Source organism: Opisthocomus hoazin, chromosome 18 (assembly GCF_030867145.1).
Source record: "Opisthocomus hoazin isolate bOpiHoa1 chromosome 18, bOpiHoa1.hap1, whole genome shotgun sequence".
Taxonomy (NCBI): Eukaryota; Metazoa; Chordata; class Aves; order Opisthocomiformes; family Opisthocomidae; genus Opisthocomus; species Opisthocomus hoazin.
In genome coordinates, this window is record NC_134431.1 from 12,019,479 (window position 1) to 12,037,999 (window position 18,521).

At 42.7% G+C, this 18,521-nt stretch overlaps 1 protein-coding gene across 3 annotated transcripts in view; it reads left to right on the forward strand.

The window, feature by feature from the left end:
* TSHZ2 (teashirt zinc finger homeobox 2) overlaps nt 1-16,849 on the forward strand; it is a 223,036-nt gene extending 206,187 nt beyond the window's left edge. For 2 of the 3 annotated variants that reach the window (XM_009933831.2, XM_075438578.1), the window contains exon 3: nt 16,091-16,849. Coding sequence is in view for 1 of the 3 variants with exons in the window: in XM_075438578.1 (XP_075294693.1) it covers nt 16,091-16,092 (2 nt within the window). In the remaining 2 variants the exon portion in view is untranslated. The remainder of the gene's footprint in view (nt 1-16,090) is intronic. The other variant, XR_012765788.1, reaches the window with a different exon arrangement.
* Nucleotides 16,850-18,521: the final 1,672 nt, after the last annotated feature.

The window sequence follows — 18,521 nt, forward strand, 5'->3', positions numbered from 1 at the left end:
TATGCCTTTTGTCTTTTCTTCTCTTTGTGGTCCAGAGACAGTGCGTTGACTGACTTCTTCAGAAAGGAGATCAGTGAAATTGTCAGTTGATTACTTCTCCTTGATTAGCATTTATAAGAGCCCTGTGATACATTATTTGCATTCCTATTTAGCCGTGATTTTTGTGGGGCAGCAATGATTAAACTTGTCACAGGGCCTGATTGACAGGGTCAGATCTTCACTTTCTACTCTTTTGAAATTAAAAACAAATGTGTCAGCTCCCTTCATGGGCCGCAGCGCTGTGAAGCTTGCTTGCCTTGTCATCGCAGATAGGTCAGGAATGTTTTAATTTTAGGGATGGATTCTGCTTGTCAAGCAGAGTGTGATGGCGTGTAGTTCTGGAGATGAGATGTGAAGGGTGTAAAACAAAGAATGGAAAGAACAAAGACAAAGACACTCACATTATTAGACAGATTTAATTAGTCTGAATGGATATTATGCTAGATGAAGCAGTGAGCTGTGAAATTAACCCTTGATTACGGATTGGCGGATCATGCTCATAAAGAGAATCAAACCTTGGTGAATGGGAAAGAGGTGCCATCCTACCCTCACAGCCTGCATCCCCACGACCCCTTCCCAAGTCCAAGAGGGGGTGAAAATCTTTGAAGAAAAAGCTGTCGTTGGTGGCACTTGGGAAGTTAGGGCGGTCTCTCCCTTCTTCCTCGATGTCTGAAACTAGCCCATCCAAAGAGCTGAAACCAGGCAGGTTACACGGAGGCAGACTTTTGCCTGAAGGATGGCAACGACTCCCAACCAGTGCAGCCCATTCGCTGCGGGCGAAGGGCTGTGCAGGCAGCTCAGAGCCCAGGTGCTCTCTAATGACGTATGCCCACCTCATTCCTGCCTCCCTTCCCACCACCACCAAGTAGGGTGGATATTTCTCTTGAAAACATGTTTTGTTATGATAAGCTGTGAGTTAATATGATATTACTCATGCCTAAGTGAGGGCTGAGGCTTCAGAAAGGCTGGTCTATACAGCCTTTAACACGCAAGTGCTGTAATGTCCCAAATACTGAGATAGTGTGGGAGATTAGGCTAATGACAATTGAGAGGGTGCTGTGTTTTGCTGCATCCGATGCTGTAGAGAAGAGGCACTTCAGCCTTTTGTGTGCTCCTCATCAGCATTCCCCAAAGCACCGTATCAAGAACTACTCCTTCTAATTAGCACCACTGCAACGGAAGAAAACAAATAGAAAATACAGTGTTACTCTCTTGTTAGTTCCTTGTCATTTCTTCCAAGTTGTTCAACTAATGGAGTAATCAGCCTTTATGTTAAAAAGCAGAAAAAAAAAAAGCAAAGCCAAAGGGCATTAGGCGCACTCGTCTAGCAATAGGTGTGAGGCCCCTGCTTCCCTCTGGCACATTGGAAATGCTTAGTTTCAGTGCAAATTTGCATGCTGGAGACTGCTGAATTAAAAAGGAGTGAGACATAAAAACAAGTTGGGTGAGAGACTGCCTAGAAATGGTGGCTGATCACTTACAGGATGGCAGTCTTACCTCTAGTCATGTTGACCCTCTATAGATGCCACACTGCACAGTGTTACTTCTCATGCCATTTTTAAACTGTGATATCAAGAATTCTCATTTTTATTTAATATATAGTAGCATTTAAGTGGTTTCTGTATGTGGAGTGAAAAGAATCCTTCAATGAAAGACCTACAGAAGATTAACGAAAGTCATTATTGTTATATGAAAGCAGAGACTTACTATTCACAGGAAGAAAGGAATTTCTGCCTGTGTATCTTTTCTCCTCTGGTTTCCTCATGTTTTTTTGTGACCCAAAAGAGAAGAGGCAGCATGAGAAGGTGATGAGGGAATAGAATATGACATAAATCCCATTGCTAAGTCTACTACTGAATTTCTGTTGCTGTTAGTACAAGTCACTTTGCCATTCTCCAGATGAAAACGATTATTTAAGGACAAAAGACTAGTGCTTATCATTAAACCTGAAGACACAGACTAGTTCTTAGGCAGAAAAGCCTTGTCATTGAACTGGTGTTTATGTGAGCAGTAACACATTAGCGTTACCGCTTTCAGGGGCCTCTCATCAAAGTCTTTATTATTACAAACCTATTGAGCCATATCCTCAGCTGCTGTGAATCAACATAACTCTCCTGAAATTAATGATGCTACACAGTTTTACATCAGTTGAGTATCCAGCTTTTCCTTTCTACCTGTTTATGTATTTTTCAGCTAAATTATTCCAGTATAGGCCATTCAAAACACTGTGCTCTTCTGAGAACTATCTCCTTTCCAGACCCAGCCCTGGACCCCTGGGGCAGGACCCTTGATTCGGGTCTTCCCAGTTCTCAGTCTGGAAGGCCAAATGGGTCCTAGGATAATGTAATTAAACAGTTTTCATTTGATTATTTGTTTTCATAGCTCCTTGCAATCTCTCCTGCTTTCAGCAAGAAGCAGTGCTTCGGTTACCCGTTGCAGGGGAGGGCTTTGCCAGCAGATGTGCTGGCGCAGGAGCGTGGGTTGGCCGGGTGCAGCAGGGCTGGGCAGGAGCACTCGACTTGGACACTCTGCCTGGAGAGAGCCTGTAGGCCTGTTTTGTTAGAAGAGAAAAAAGCGCAGGAAACCAGAGGAAAATGCAATTGCTGATAAAAGGGAAATCTCTGTATCTTCTGTCTCTATATTCATCAGAAATGTAGGTGATTTTTTTGGTTTCTCTGTTTTTTGCTTGCCATGGTTCTCTCTGGGTACTGAGCTTGGTAGCTTGTGAAACCTTAACATGGCTGATTTTGTCATTGTGGTGCTCCTCCTGCTCACTTTGCAGAGAGAGAGACTTAACTAGTGCATTCAGCTTCAATAGGAAACATCAGCAGAGAAAAGGTATCCAAAGGAGAGGTCTGGACAGAACCATTCAGTGCAGAAAATGTAACCTAAATGCTCCAGACAGTCCCACAGCATTGGATATGATCCTTCAGTGAGGAACAATAAACACTTACATATAGAATAGAATGCGCCCTTTCTTGGATGTTCAGTTTTATATGACCATCCTGCTGTTCGTGAGTATAGCCGAAGAATTGGTGCTAGGAGCACTGGCCCAGTTTGCAGGGGCATTTCTGCCTCACTGATGTGCCTCTGTAAAGAGAGTAACTCTGTCAAAAGCCAGGAGTTAACACTGGTGCAAAACAGGTGTGAGCAGAGCAGCCTCACGCTCTTCACCCGAAGTGGCAGCTCAAAATCGTTGCGTTTCTGCCTACCAGATGCAGCGTATATTTTCTAATTATATCAGCAACATCCTCGCTCACCTGAGGTTGAAGTTTGCAGCACCGTTTCTCATCACTCATTTAATTCAAAGAGCACGAGCAGCTACACGCCCCCCACCCTTCCTTTATTTTTCAAACTGAATTGTTTCAGTGGTAGCTTGGTGTGTCAGCTTGTAAGTCTATAAAACAGTTTTCTACCAGCTGGAAATCCAACATGCTACATGAATACATAACAGTGCCTAACCAAGAAGGTTTGTAATTTAGTAATTAGCTGTAATTAATGAACACAAAGTGAAGACTCATTTACAGTTTAAATTATCACATTAGCTCCTGTCACCCTCTATGTACACAAAACAGCAGGAATTCAATTATTTTTATTCTTCAAAGCTAATTTAAAATTTAAGGAATGCCATTACATGAAATAATAGGTAGGAAATGTAATAGAAATCACTGAGAACAGTTGGCCATCCTTAGAATGGGAGGAAAAAAATGCTATCACTGATGATTTGGAAATGTTGTTTCATCTGTGAACAGATGAAGGATTGAAATCTATGCTCTTTTCAGTGTATTTAAAAAGAGAACGAGTTTGGTGGTTGCTAAGCCTTTGTGCAGGAAGAGCCATTGTGCATAATTGTAAAAGCAGTTGATACTGATAATGCTGTTGATAGTAACACGATGACAGCATGGAAATGCTCACACCATTATCTTTAATGGGGCTGAGTCGATTGCAACAGCATCGAGCCCCTGTAATATTCACCAATCTTAGTTGTGAAACTTCAGCCTAGCAGGCCCTAAGTAATTGTCGCGTTGCAATCTGCCTATAGTTTGTGTGTGTACGTAGGTCTATGTAAAGCGCTTCCATTGTGCTTTTAAACCCACCATGATGCTTCTCTTTGCAGCTGCCGCTGATTTTTTTTCTTTTCTCAAACAGTTCAATAACAAGAGAATTTGAAACCCATCTGATGCCGCTTCTGTAGCTCCCACATATCTGCATTACAGCCCTTATTTTTTTGTTCTTTATTTCTTATTCAGTTGCCTTTTCATTTTAAATAGGCCACTGGAAGCTATACCGTCTAATTTTTCATAGGTGATCGACTGCTGAGTTGTGGGTTTACATAGACAGAGGGAAGGTAGCGATAAGCAAAAGAGAGAGGATTCTATTAGGGAAATGCAGCAGTAATTAATGAATCCTGCCAGTAATTGGGAAGGTGTAAGCCTCTGTAATATCGTAATGATAGTCATCCGTTCTGTGCATCCCCCATCACTCCGAACGATCCCTCATCGTCTCTGTGATCTCAGACACTTAGCCATGCAAATCTTCCTGACAGGACTCTATGTCTTTGTCTCCCTAATTGGACAGTATAGAGTTGTTTATGGGTATTGCAGACATTTAGACCTCAGTTGGAGGTTGTTCAAAAATCGTTAGCAAAGTTGCCTTAACAGCATTGTCAAATATTTATTCCCCTGTTTCAATATCTGTTTTTAACCCAGGCATGGCTTGCGATAGAATTAACATTTTAGAGATACACTGTCTCATTCCAGGCTCCATGTGAGATTGTTATTAAGCCATTTTCCTACAGAAAAAGAGAACAACAACAAAAAAATCCACCAGAAGTCCTCATTTCTCAAGGATAAAACATGAGATTGTAGGGCAAATGTGCTGCTTTTTAATACCATTTCCATGGGGAAATATTAAGAATGCTGACAAGGCAGTTCCACTTACAAAAATTACAGGAAGCTTATGGGGCAAAAATTCCAGTTTAGCGTAAGCCAAAATAAATGGAGAATAATCCCATTCACTGTACCACTTCAAGTGAGAGCAGATTAAGAGTCTGTATCATATATATTAGAAAAACTATGTCTTTTTCCTTGGTCAAGACTTGGGGTGTTTAATTCTTGTGTACAATCGTCTATTGGTAGTAGGTCAAAAGTAAGATATAATAAATGCATCTAATGTTGTGCTTTACCAGCACAGATTATTTTCTTTTAGAAACCCAGTGTTTGGGGGATTTTGCATTTTTGTGTACAGTGCATTTCTTGTATATAGTTTGGGGATTTTCTGAGCACAAGGGAAAGTCTTGCAGAGACCTAGACCATGAACACTAGAAGCAAAATTGAGTTTAGGAGAGCACACTAGAGATCAAAGTCAACAGCTGGTATAGCCACAAATACTTACGATTTGGAGTGTCAGGAAGAGAGATCAGATAGATCAGGCGACTGAATTTACAGTCCCTTGGTCATATGCCATCTTACTCCGACAAGTTGTCCCACAAATCAAGGGGATTATTTGCCTCAGTAAGAGACGATCAGGTCTCTCTTTTTTATAACTACTAAACTAAAGCCTCTAATCCTGCAGTTAACTACATACTTCCATTGCCATCCTGTCTCACAAGGCTACTTATTCTAGCAAAGGTAGACATTAACATATTTTATATTTTTTAGACGACATCAATATTCAACTGGAATAGAACCAGAAAAAAATACAGGAATTTGTCTAAAATAATAATTTGGCTTTTTTTTTAACCCAACTCTATTTCCTTTACACAAATATAAGGTGTGAAAAATTCTGTTAATGGGAATGTTTTTAGAAAGAATTTCTGAAAGAATTAATTTGTGCCCGTCTGGCAAGTATCTTGAAAGCTGTTTGTAGTTTTGGAAATTATTCAGCCAGGGAGCAGTAGAAATGACACGTTATATGGTTGATTAGTATAGTAAATAGCAAATTACTGAAGGGGGAATAATCAAGGCCATAGTTGCAGCAAATATTTACCTTATCTGATTTCTCTCAGGTTATCCCAGAGTTTTAGGTACCTCCCACAATCAAACCCAAAAGGTAAAGAACACAAATTAAAATAAAACTATTTGTAACACAAGCGAATAGATTTTTTTTTTTTGTGAAAAGTTCCTGCATATCTGTTGTAATTCTTTATTTTACCGAGCTCCCATTTTTTCAGTTAGTAGGTCTTTTTATAATAAACTTACCATTCCCCTAAAGCGCTACTGATGTAATCTGTAAACCCATAAGCTTTTCACCCCTCTCCCTAAATTGCGATGAAAAGTTGTGAACTACAGCATACAGAAAAATCTCCATCTCTTGAAGGTGAGAGGAGGCAGCGAGCTGCCTGGGCATAGAGCCGCAGGCATCCCCAACGCCCGCCCCGCCCAAGCTCACATTTTGCAATCCCCAAGATCGTTGCAGGGACGGGGGATGTCTCACCTCTCGAGGTCCCTCGCAGTGAGCACGAGGCCCTCTTCGCTACCGCCCTTGATGGACCCTGGCCCAGGTAAGGGGCTGATGGGGAACAGCCGCGATTCGCCCCGACTGCGCCGGCGCAGCCTCCCCCTCTTCTCCAGGCTGATGCCACCAGGTTTCTGCACCGGGCCGGGGGACACAGCACTGCAGGACAGGATCAGGCTCTCTTCTCCCTGCGGTAGACTAAGCACATTGGCTCTAGATGTGCCTGCTAGAACCTTCTCCTCCAGAAAATGAATATATTGGCATTTAGCGTTTTTTATATATGCACATACACATATATATTTAAAATCCCAGCTTTAGAAACTTATGTTGGTGCAGCAGTCTGTGACACTGAATACAAGCTGCTATGCAAAGCAATTGCCAAATGTTTACATAAACACATAAATAAGACAAATAAATTTATTTTCATTATTCATATTTTCTGCGCTTTCTTCTTCTTTTTATTTATGCTTTAAACAACAGTTACTGTAAATATTATGATAAAAAAAATGCCTGCAGTGGACAGAAAGATGATCAAAAAGCCCTGATATAGAGCAATTCATGTTTCTTCTTTACAATCACTAACGAATCTTAACTTGAACCATGTTATGTTCCCATGTGAGTGATAAGCAATGATTTATTATGAAGTGTCACAAAATCGGAGTGCCATACAGTGAGACATGAGCTAGTGGAAAATGTGTTCCCTGTTTCCCAGCCTCATTACTCAAAGATGCAGTGTCCCTTTCTCCAAGTCTAATTTACCTGGCTTTTCGAGGCACTCTGATAGCAAAGGAGACAGCACCAGGAGTGAAATACCTGACGTGGGCTGCGCCATTCACCTATCAGCGCGGCTAAACACATTGCAACGACCACGAAAAAGGGCTTGCCTGGAAATTCAAAGCTGTTGCTGCATCAAACATTTGCAACCCTAATGATGCTACCCCCAAAAGCAATTGCTCAGGATTACAGCATCTGTGTCCTCATCAGTACTGTCAGTGCATGAAGAGGAAATAAAACAGGCATCACGGAGGAGACAAACAGAGAAGTTTTCTTTATGCGTTAGAGTTTCTTCTACTCTCTAATGATTCCCTTCTCCCCGTGATCCTAATTCAAGTAACTGGCATGTGATATATTCTGTAGATAAATCAGCAGCAGAAGAGCATGTGCAGTTCTGGCACCACAGAGTAGGTGATTTACTTGTAGCTCGCACTGAGCACGCTGGTTTGGTTTTTAAGGTGGGAATTTGTGTTTTAAGTGCTTCCTCACATAGAAAGGAGAAACCAGATTACTGTGCACTAATTCCTGTAAGCAGCCCTCCTCTCCTACTGATTAATGCTTTCTTCAAAACGTAACCCAAACAGGCATAGTATTAGATTTTTAAGCATTTTTCTGGATGTCTCTTTGAAGGCCCTAAACCTGAAAGCACGTTAGCTCAGGCAAATCACGGATGGCAATAGGTGCATCTGCCTAAGTCAAGGCAAGGGTTGAGCGTGCTTCTACAGCAGGAGAGACATGGAAGCGTGAGCCTTCCCGGGGAGGTAAGGCTGGGATGGTCTGGACATATCGCAGAGCAAGCAGAAAGATGTGCTGACACCTGGAACGATGAACAACATTTTGCTGGAAAGGCAAAGCCGCTACCCATTATAAAAAAAAAAGAATCTTTTGATCCAAAAACATAGATTTAATCACACCAGATTTGTTAAATGATCCCGTTCTACCACGACAAAGTGTGATAGAAGACCAAGAAGTTAACGTGAACAGAATAAACTTGAGAACAAATTTATGTCCTGCAAATTCTTTCACAGGAAAAAAAACCAATCTTATATCTAGGCGAATTACAACTAGTTCAGTCTGTCTTGAGGCAATAGTAGCTGTTGTTTTTCTTGTAGAAAATGTGGAAATCATCAGAAGAAAATTAACCAGAACTCAGCCTTGTCTGAAAGGCTGACTCACAAATTTCAAAAATCTTTTTTCTATAGAAATGCTTTATACAGATTCTTTGTGAAGTACAATCCAGAGAGTAGTTGTCTCACAGCACTGACAATGTCTGCCGTTCCAGAGGAGACGGTGTGTGATGTACCATCCTGAAATATTGTCAGCAAGCCTGGAGATATGAAGGCACTTTCATAGCAAGGCAGGGATGAAAGGAAAGAGGTTTGGGTTTGCTTTTTTGTTTTGCTTTGTTTCTTAGTCCTAATAAAATGTACCGGTGTGCTCTTAACTTCTCCCCCTCCCATTTTGTTCAGCAGAGAAAGGGAACACAGTTCTCCTGCAGAACAGTTACGGTGCTCAGGAGAGAGGGAAGAGGCACGAATTCCTTGCTGGAGGTGCTCCCTTTAGCCAGTGATAAGTATCGTGTTCTGTCAAAATAGCTCTGAAAGCAGAGATAGGATGAGCATCTCCCTGCTCTCCAGTAGCCTTTGCTGTCTCGCAGCGAATCGAGACATTTTAATGGCAAAGCTCAGTAGGTGGGGTTGGGAGAAAACCCACCCGCAATAGCCTCTCGTTTGATGATTAAGAAATTCTCTTCAGATTTGAAAAAAAGTGGGGTGTAATCTAAACAGGAATTACATCGCAAGGGAAACAAGGCAACTGAGGAATTATGCAGCAGTTGAGTAAACACTTGCAGATGACAATTTGGCCTTTTTAAGCACCTAAATTAATTGGTAAATCTGTCTTTAAGTGACCCACCAGTACGTCCTGACATCCATCCCTGCAAACCTGGGACTTGAACCCACCACCTGTGTCCAGGCGGTTGAACAATAAATGCTTTGTCTTATCTGCTCTAAATTCACTTTTTTCAAGGTGTGTTACAAAAGATATTTCTCTTCTGGGATCTATACAGGTGGCATTTTAAAATGTAGCAAGCACCCAAGTCTACAGAACCTGCTTGTCACAGAAAATGACACAGTTTGCATGTGACCTGTAATGACAGTTGCTAGTTGAAAAGAAACCAGAAATTCAGCTTTATCTTCCACACTTTGGTTGCAGCTGCCATCAACTAAATCTCTCTCCAAGGGCAGATGGTGCCCTGTACAATGAACAATTTAATCTTTAGCAAATAGAGAAACTTTGCCAAAAAATCCAATTTTTTTTTCTCCAAGAATAGGCTGTCAATAACATGTGCTCTCAAATACACTGTGATTTGATGACTATACTTTATTTATAGGAAAAAACAAAAAATAAATGTTCTGTCTTATTTTTTTTCTTTACAACCCTGTATCCCTTCCAGACATCCCTCTGCTAGGGATTTGTGTGCACAAGCGATTAGGAGGGACCAGTTAAGTGTCAGGATATTTCTTTGTGCCTGTTTGATATCATGTGAACTCTTCTTTGTTACTGAACATGTCTGCATCCTATGTCATCTTGAGGCCCAAGCTGAGATCAGGGGTGAAATCTTGGCCTTTCTCAACACAAGTGGCAGAAATCCCACTCTCTCCGCCAGCCCGGGATTTCATTGCATCTCTCTGAAGACACCGGGAGCTGCAGCCCCCAACTCTTTGTCTGACTGCATCGATCAGCAAAACAGATGAGGTGTGCAAGGGGGTGAAATGATTTGCCTAAAGCCATGCACAGCAGATCTCTGGGGGTGGGAACTGGGTTTTAGCACCCCTGCTCGCTCTCTTCCCTTCCCCTCCTGGCTACCTCCAAGGGGGGTGAGGACGGGCTGAGCACGCATCACTGCTGGCAGCAGCACCGGTTGTCCCTCCTGCACCATCCCTACACCCAGCATCACTGCCTTAGCTGCCTGGGTCCGTGCAAAGACCTGGATTGCCCAAACTATCATGAAAAAAAAAATTATTCTTGCTGATCTTTCTCAGTCTAAATAGCCTCCGATCTGCGGCATCGTACGTTTGGCACTGGTGAGAGGTTGCACGCAGCAGGAGGAATGGGGCAGCTTCAGCCAGCAGCACTCACCTCCACCCTTCCTGCTCCTTTCATTTGCCCCTGTCTTCTGGGGAATGTGTCTCATCGTTCTTGCTTCTGAAATACTCCTGGATCCCTGTCTAGTCATTCAGAGAAGAAACCGCCTGCCCTCTGGGGAACTGCTTAGGCTAATAGATGTCAGCATCTCCGCAAGCCATGTTGTTCAGGTGGATTTGGAGGATCTAGCTGTATTTGTTCAGGGATGTCTGGTAACCCCAGTGAGCGGGGCACTGCTGCGCATATTCAGTAGCTCTGGCTGGGCTGCTTTTTGTCAAGGAACACATGTATATACTTACATATAAAAACATATTTCTATTTGTACATAAACTCGAATGTATATGCAGAGGAATATTTTCATCTCTCTCTCAGGTCTCGGGTGGCCTGATTGGTCCACACACAGGCCTGCCCGGGCATGCCCCTAGAAAGTCCGCGTTGCTGTATCTGCACAGCCCAGCCGCAGTGTTTGGTGCCACTAGCCCACGGCTCCTGGCAGAGATGGAGCACTGTTCGCTGCACTGTGCACCATGCCAACAGCCACGTGCTGAAGAGTTTTGTTCAGCCAGGGTCACACCTAAAAAAATCTGTCATACGAAACTACGTGCATAGAGATCAGATGTTTCTGAAAACAAGACACTCAAAAAGTGAAAGGTTTGGGGTTTTTCTTGGCGGATCTCAAGGAGATTCTTCTTTTACATCGCAAAACAGTTGGGCCAGGCCAGCTGAGGTAAATCGGCATAACTTCAGCGACCTCCTACAGAGAGGTGTTTTGCACCAGCTGCAGATCTGTACTCTGACGATCTTGATGCTGAAATCCAGAGGTCTTTTATCCGGCCTTGGCCTTAGCCTCTTCACAAAGTATCTTCAGCAAAGAGTTGTCTGAGATAAATGCAACTGATTTCAAGTTTTTATTAAATGCAGTTTCCATCATCCCAGGCAACGAGATCTCTAAATTCCTCCACCTGGGTGTTACCACAGTCAGACAATTTCATATTTAGCCAGGCACGCCCCAGGAACATCTGAGCTAGAGACCACATTTCTTTTCCATTATCTTTTCCGGCATTCTCATAAGCTTAGATCACAGGACAGAAATGTTTTACAATAAGAGAGACCTTTTTCCACACTCCCCTCTCCGTGTGGCTGATGGCTCAGGTTGAATACGCAAAGTCCGGTGCCTTCTGCAGGGATGTGAGAGGTTCAGGTACCTGCCGGTGACCGCGGTGGGTTGTGCTGGTGTGTCCTCCTCCCCCCGTGCTCTGCTGCTGGCTGCTGGGCGGCAGCTGGCTGCGACTTCTGTGCAGCGCACAGTGCAGCTCCTTGGCGCGACACCCTTCAGTGTGCAGAACATGAGGGACCTCTTCCTGCTGGCATCATGCGGAGCCTCTGCCCGTGTTTGGGCTGCTGCACCCTCAGCAAGAGCGAAGAAGAACTGAAAGTATTAGTTTTCACGAGGGTTATTCCTACCTCTCCCAAAATGCTTTCCCACCCTACTAGAGTGTGTTTACTAAAACAAATACGTTCTATTTATTTATTTAATGTGCTGTTAAATGACCTTCTGGAAAGCTATTCCTGCTGCGAGGCTTTAAAATGGATGGGCAGGCATAACTTAAGACAGCATGCTCCTTACAATCAGGATGAATCATCTGAGTAGTTACTGTTTAGATTGATATAATTTTAGTTATAATTATGGGTAACGAGAAGGCATTTAGAGTCTGTAATATTGTAATTCATGGTGAGAGGAGTCCTAAATGAAATAAAATATATCCAGATTTGCTTTTTCACCCTATCTAGGTATTATACACGTGAGCACGATTCTTTAGGGAACAGATTTTCTACTGCTGTAAAAATCTAGCAAAAGTAGGTCAAAAATGACATCTAGAGATAACATGTTTGGTAACCACAAAGGGACTGTCTGTGTCTTTCTATCTGGCCTTTTAAGAGTCCTGCAATTTATTACTATAGATACAGCTGCAGCATGAAAAGGTTTTGATCCATAGACTCCCGTAGACTTTGGTGGGTGGATCACAGGTACATACTGTCATTTTTATTATCTCATTACACTAATAGAAGATGATAAAATGATATTAGCAAAGATCTAGAAATGCAAAAAAACCTGGAACATTATAAACACATGAACCTGCTGTCATCTGCCTGGCTCTAGAGTACCATCACACCTTGGACCGTGCCACTGAAGAGGTCAGTGTTCTCCTGCAGAACCCAAAAAGCAAAGTGAAAGCAATCTCCAAGGGAGGGACTTGACAACCACCCCATGAGCAACCAGCCCGTGCCCTATCCCCCAGGCAGCTGCTTCATTCACTTAGCGTGGCTTTTGGCCATGGAGAAAAAGGAAAAAGGAGACTGGAGAGAGCAAATGAAAGCATGAGATGTGGCATGCGTGTGCACATGAAGGAAAGAGTGAGCTCACGGCTGCTGTCATGAGGCAGGAGCCATGCGGGAGCGAAGGAGCACAGCTGAGCAGCACCGGTGCCAGCCCGCCGAGGCTGGACACATGCGTGATTAGCTGTTGACATACGGTTGACAGTTGTCTCAAACTGCAGACATGTTTGAGAGTTTCTAATTCAAAGATTTCACAGCAAGATTTGAATGAGGAGAGGGAAGCTGTGCCATGGACAAGGAGTGGGAAGGTGGTTGTTAGAAGGAATCCTGAGCCCTGACACATCCGCATTGAAATAGATACAACTTTTTACATCTGTTGATGGCTTGACAATTGATGTTAAATAAAAGCAAAGCTTCAATATCTGCAACTGATCTTTCACATATGCTATACAAGACATCAGCACAATGAACACCCTCAAACACATTTCATAACATAATTTAAATGATGGAGTTTTCTTTATGGTACATGTTGAACTACATTTCTGGAAGCAACAAACTTTGCCTATCAAGTGCTGTTTGAACATCCAAGCTGCTATGCCCTAGAGTGCGGGCGATAAGCTCTCCACATACTCCCTGAATCTCTTAGAGACTTGATAATGAAATACATAAACTATGACCCTTATTGATCAGGGCTCACACTAATTAATTTCCCAAAGTCCTGTCCCAGCCTGCAGTGATATCAATGCAAAAAAAAAGCTAAGGATGGAGACTTTGGTTGGCCAAAAGACCTAGGGGTGAAGTGCTTATCCCACTGAAATCAATGCCAAGTCCCAATTGATTTTAGTCATGCAAGGATGTTACCATTAGTCAAGTATACGGATGTTTAGCCTCAAAAGTTTATACAATTGTCACAAATGGCTTTTATAGCATTGCTAAACCAAAACTGCCTGCACACACGCAGCAGCGCAGAGAATCCCCTCCAGCTCCCGGGTGCCTTGTTCCAGCGTCTCTTTCCTCCAGCAGCAAAACCAGCTGAAGAGGTTTCCACCCTTCCCCACCAGCTGTGCAGTCCCAGCCCTGCACTGGGGACTCCAGTCAGGACTCTGTGTGGCCCCTTGTGACCCACACCAGGGAGGGATCCAGTTTTCGGTGGGGTGGTGCAGACCCCCAGACAGAAGCAGGGACACAGCTGAGGATTGTATGGTACTGCGGGGTGGAAATGATAGGAAGGGATGAGAGCTTCTGAAATGGGTTTGTTGCCAGCAGAATTTCTCATGGACCTGCACCCTGACTGATGTGCGTCTGAAGAGCTCTGCCAAGGGTTAACAGTGCCCTTAATATTGCTCTGTGCACGTTTCCCTAGTGATGTGGGAGCAACCAGGAATATTGTTAGGTGATTTTATGACTGGTCTAATACAAAAGTCTAAGGACCTTCCTCACAGTGAGTCAAGAAGAAAAAGAGGCAGGAGTTTGGCTTTTTAGTTTTCCAGTCCAAGCCCCTGATAAATATTTCCCGCTGGCAGGGAACCAGTACTCTGCAGTCGCTTTGCTTCAAACCCAGACTGCTACCCAGATTTAGCACTTTCAGTAATACTACACACTGCTTAATTGTCCTAATGACATTCTGGAGGCAGAGTTGAATTAATCAAGAGTTATGGCTCCTGCACTCAGCTCTTCCACCACTGCCCCTCATGTTGGCCTATGCGGGACCAGCCCATAGCGTCTGTGTCCTGCACCCATGAGTCAGGCAGATGCTCTGCGTGTCAGAGCTGCTACAGAGCTCGACAGGATCCAAGGCAGGACTTACATGGCACACCACAGGTAGCTTTCCGTCCTGGTGAGGGCCACAAAAATCTACCCGGAAAGGTAGGGTCAGACGCCCATGCCATCTCCGCAGTCTGCGCTTGGACCATTTGCAGAGGGTGATTCTGCAGCTGAGAACTTGGCCGCAGCTCACGGCATTGCTGTGTTTCAGCTCTAGGCGTTACAATAGTAAGGCTTCTGGATTGCTTTAAAATTTGAACAAGGTGTAAACTGACACAGCTTTGTCCTTTCCCAGTGAAAAATAATAGGTTTTGCAAGGTGTGAATTGCTCTGGAGCGTTACCTCTGAAACCTAAAGACAACATTTTAAAGTGTTAACATGGATTGCTTTTAATATCTTTTAAGTGGGACTAATGATCTAAGGTATTCACCACAATTTCAAACCGACTTCCATGCATCCTCGTTTGCCAAAAGTCTCTACATTCAGCTGCCAAAACCTCTTCTTCCCTTCCAACAATTTCTTCATAGCAAGTTTGGGCTGCCAATGCGAAACTCAGCATCACTGTGAAAACTGAAAAGGTGAAGATGTTGTAAAACAAACCAAATCATAAACTAAATAGCATGAAGTCAATGGACTTCCTTGTTTTCATATGGAATTTTTTTAAAAACTGAGTTTATTTTACTTTAAATAAAGCTACTACTGAATTTCCAGTTGATTTAGCCATAACTCAGGGAACACACCGCAGGATTTGAGTTGTGTTTGCTCAAATGTCCACGGCCTTGAACAGATAATATATTTGTTAGTAACATATTTCTTTTTGCCCGCTGCTGGTCTTTTTTTCTCTGTGCTCTCTCCAGATTGACTTTCACTCTACTTATTGCCTGCCTCATTTCTCACCCTATTTTTCCAGTTGTTTCTTCTACTGCTTTTCTTGATATCTTTCTCCCAGGTTATAAGCAAAACAGAACTCAATTTTAGGCTGAACTTTTAAACCCACATCTTGAAATTAAGTAAAACACCTTCTGTCTCTCTATAGAAATAACTTCACAACTTGAGTCACTTAGCACTTACAGTAGTTGCAGAATGGAAAAGGTCCAGTGGAAGAACAGCAGCTTTTAGTGCTGGGGAGGGGAGGGGTGGGGGCCTTAACAACCAGAAATACCACAGCAATAGTCCAGCAATTTAAACACAGCGTGGGTACCAAGAAGTCCAACTCACCCTGAGGGTTTCAGGGCATATTCTTGGCTGGTTGTAGAATGAGGGTCGTGGTATTGTCCAGGTTTAACCAACACGAGGGAAAAGCAGAGATGCAGAGTCACGGACTCCGTGGAGCAGGCAGAGCCGCAGCACCAGTCAGCGCTCACCCACTAACCCCGCACGGTTACGGATGTCAGGACCCGAGGGTTTTTATTCACACTTCTGTGTCCTTGCTTTCTGTGAGCCTGTGGGTGGACATAGTAAAACAAAGCCGACTCATTTAGTAAATTTCTATCGAAAAAAAGTACATATTCAATAAAATCTGGAATCATGATTAGAAACTTGGTAACGATAGTTGTTATTATTCTGCTTGCAGGACGAATGCCTTAGCTCCAGCTCTCCAGCCCAGGCTTCCTGCACCCAGCCCGCCTCTGCACGTCACTCCGATCCTGACATTGAACTCACAACAACCCAGACCGAGAAGACTGCCAAAAACCCTCCCGCTATTCTTCTTCATCCTCACTAACAATTTGGTAATGAAGTATTGATTTCCACTCCCCTGCTTATGGACGATATTAGATTTTCATTGATAAACTGCACTGGGGCTGTCTGGTCTCCACTGTCCCTTTTTGCTGTCACTAAAACAAAGTGCCACTGAAGTAAGATAATGACTGAGAACATTGATGTACTTATTTCGTCAATTTGTAACACTTGACAGGAAAAAAAAATTCTTCATAGTTTAATGTCCAAGTGTGCTACACAAGATGCAGTCACGTTGGAAGCTTTACTTTTCATGGTAATGTCCATTTCCTATTTATGACCCCTTTGGGATAGTTTGTCTAAAGGAAATGTTTCTATTCTGTGCAGCTATTACTGTTGCACCTGGGTTGCCCAATCCAGTCATTGCACTAGGGATCAATACATCACAGTAAGTACAAGAATTATTAAGTTAAAACAGATTCTGAGCCAAAAAACCTCTGAACAATGTTAATCTTCTGTGCAAGTTGTTCAAATAGTTATGCTTAACCATGTTGCTGCCAAAGATTTGTTTAAAATGGATTATTTTCAGTTTGTTTTATTCCTCAGATATATATATATTTAAAACTCCATTACGGTTTATGACGAGACATATGCGATGGAGTGATTTTTAAACAAAAGTACTATTGTTAGATTATTGAACATTATATAAATATAGGTATATCTATATATAAATATCACTATATAAATATCTATATATAGATATAAAAGAATGAAAGTAGAATTCCTTTCTCAGTTAGGTGAGTGTAAATCTAAATCTCTCTGTTGTAGCCAATGGAGTTACACTGGATTTATGCCACCGTAAATGAGATCAGAATCTGGTCTTCACGCTCCCTGTCCGGCCTGGCCAGCGCTGCCGGCATGGACAGGCTGGAACGCTCAGCTGTCTTCAAGTCAACCGAGACCTGGGGAGAAGGGGGCTACAAAGACAGCAATTTCAAATTTGTGCTTGCAACTTTTTTCATTAAAACTTTGAGGTCCCAATTTTAATTTGTGGAATATTCACGTTAATAATGAGATCTAATTAAGACATCCATTAAAAGCCCGTTAAAGTTAATTTAACGTAAAAATTCCAATAGAACTGTATTAGATTTTTCTCCATTAAATTAACGTTATGGATTTTTAACGGATGTCTTAATTATACATTATTATTAACGGGAATATTGTATTACACAGATTAAAATCGGGTCTCGAGTCAACTCACAAAATCTTCCAGGATATGCTAATGTCACAAGTCCCACGTTACCTGGTGCACTGCTTGGAAAACCAGGCGCAGCCCCGTTTACTCTCGCTGAGCGGTTCCTCGCAGCGAAAGCAACCTCCAGTAGACAAAGCCATCTCTGCATTTAATGATGAACTTCCATTATTCTCAAAGGAAAAATAAGTCTGGATCAAGTTGTAAATTGCTACTCCATGGCAAATGAAATATTCAAAGTATGCTAGGCACAAGTTGAGAAGAGGAGCTTTCTCAAATAAGAGAGGGATTTGGGGTGTCTTTTACTGTTGTTTTAGTCTAGATGTTCAAGGATGTAATTGCAGTGGAGCATTCACAAAATCAGGCTAAATATGTTTACTGCATTCCCTGGGGCTTGTGCAGAAGGGCCTGTTTTGGCATTGTTTGGGAAATTTTGACATGATCCCTAAACTCAACATGGAGGTGAAAAAAAGGCCCTTCTTATTTACCTCCTAGGGAAAGTGTTGCCCTTATGCCACATATAATAGCAAATTGCTTTTTTTATGGCATGCATAACCTAGATGGGAAAAAATATGGCGCTTGAGGGAAGGAGGGAAAAAGTAAATGAAGTTCCAGGAATGTCATTCTGAAGTAATGAGGCATGGACAGAAAATATACCCCTCACATCATCGGATTGAGATGGCAGTCGAAATAGCTTCATTGAAGTGTCAGCACTCATCCATCAATCAATCATCCACAAGGAAAAATAGCGACAGTACAACGGGGCGGCTTTTATGGGATTTACTCATGGGCATAGGGAATAGCAGCTCAAATGTAGTTCTGACATGAAAAGCAAGGTGCTGATATTATTTTTTATGATGGGAGGATCATAAAGTGAATTGAGAACAGTGAGGTCTGTCTTTGCTTAACCTATTCAACTGGAAATGAACGGAGCTCAACTGGAAACGAGCAGAGCCTTCAGATGGGTTAAGATTGAAGCCTGCACCGTGCTGAGCACTGGCCATTGACAACAAAATTCTATTAAAGCAAAATCAATGCATTAGCATCGAGCTCCTCAGAAGCTGTTAAATTGCAC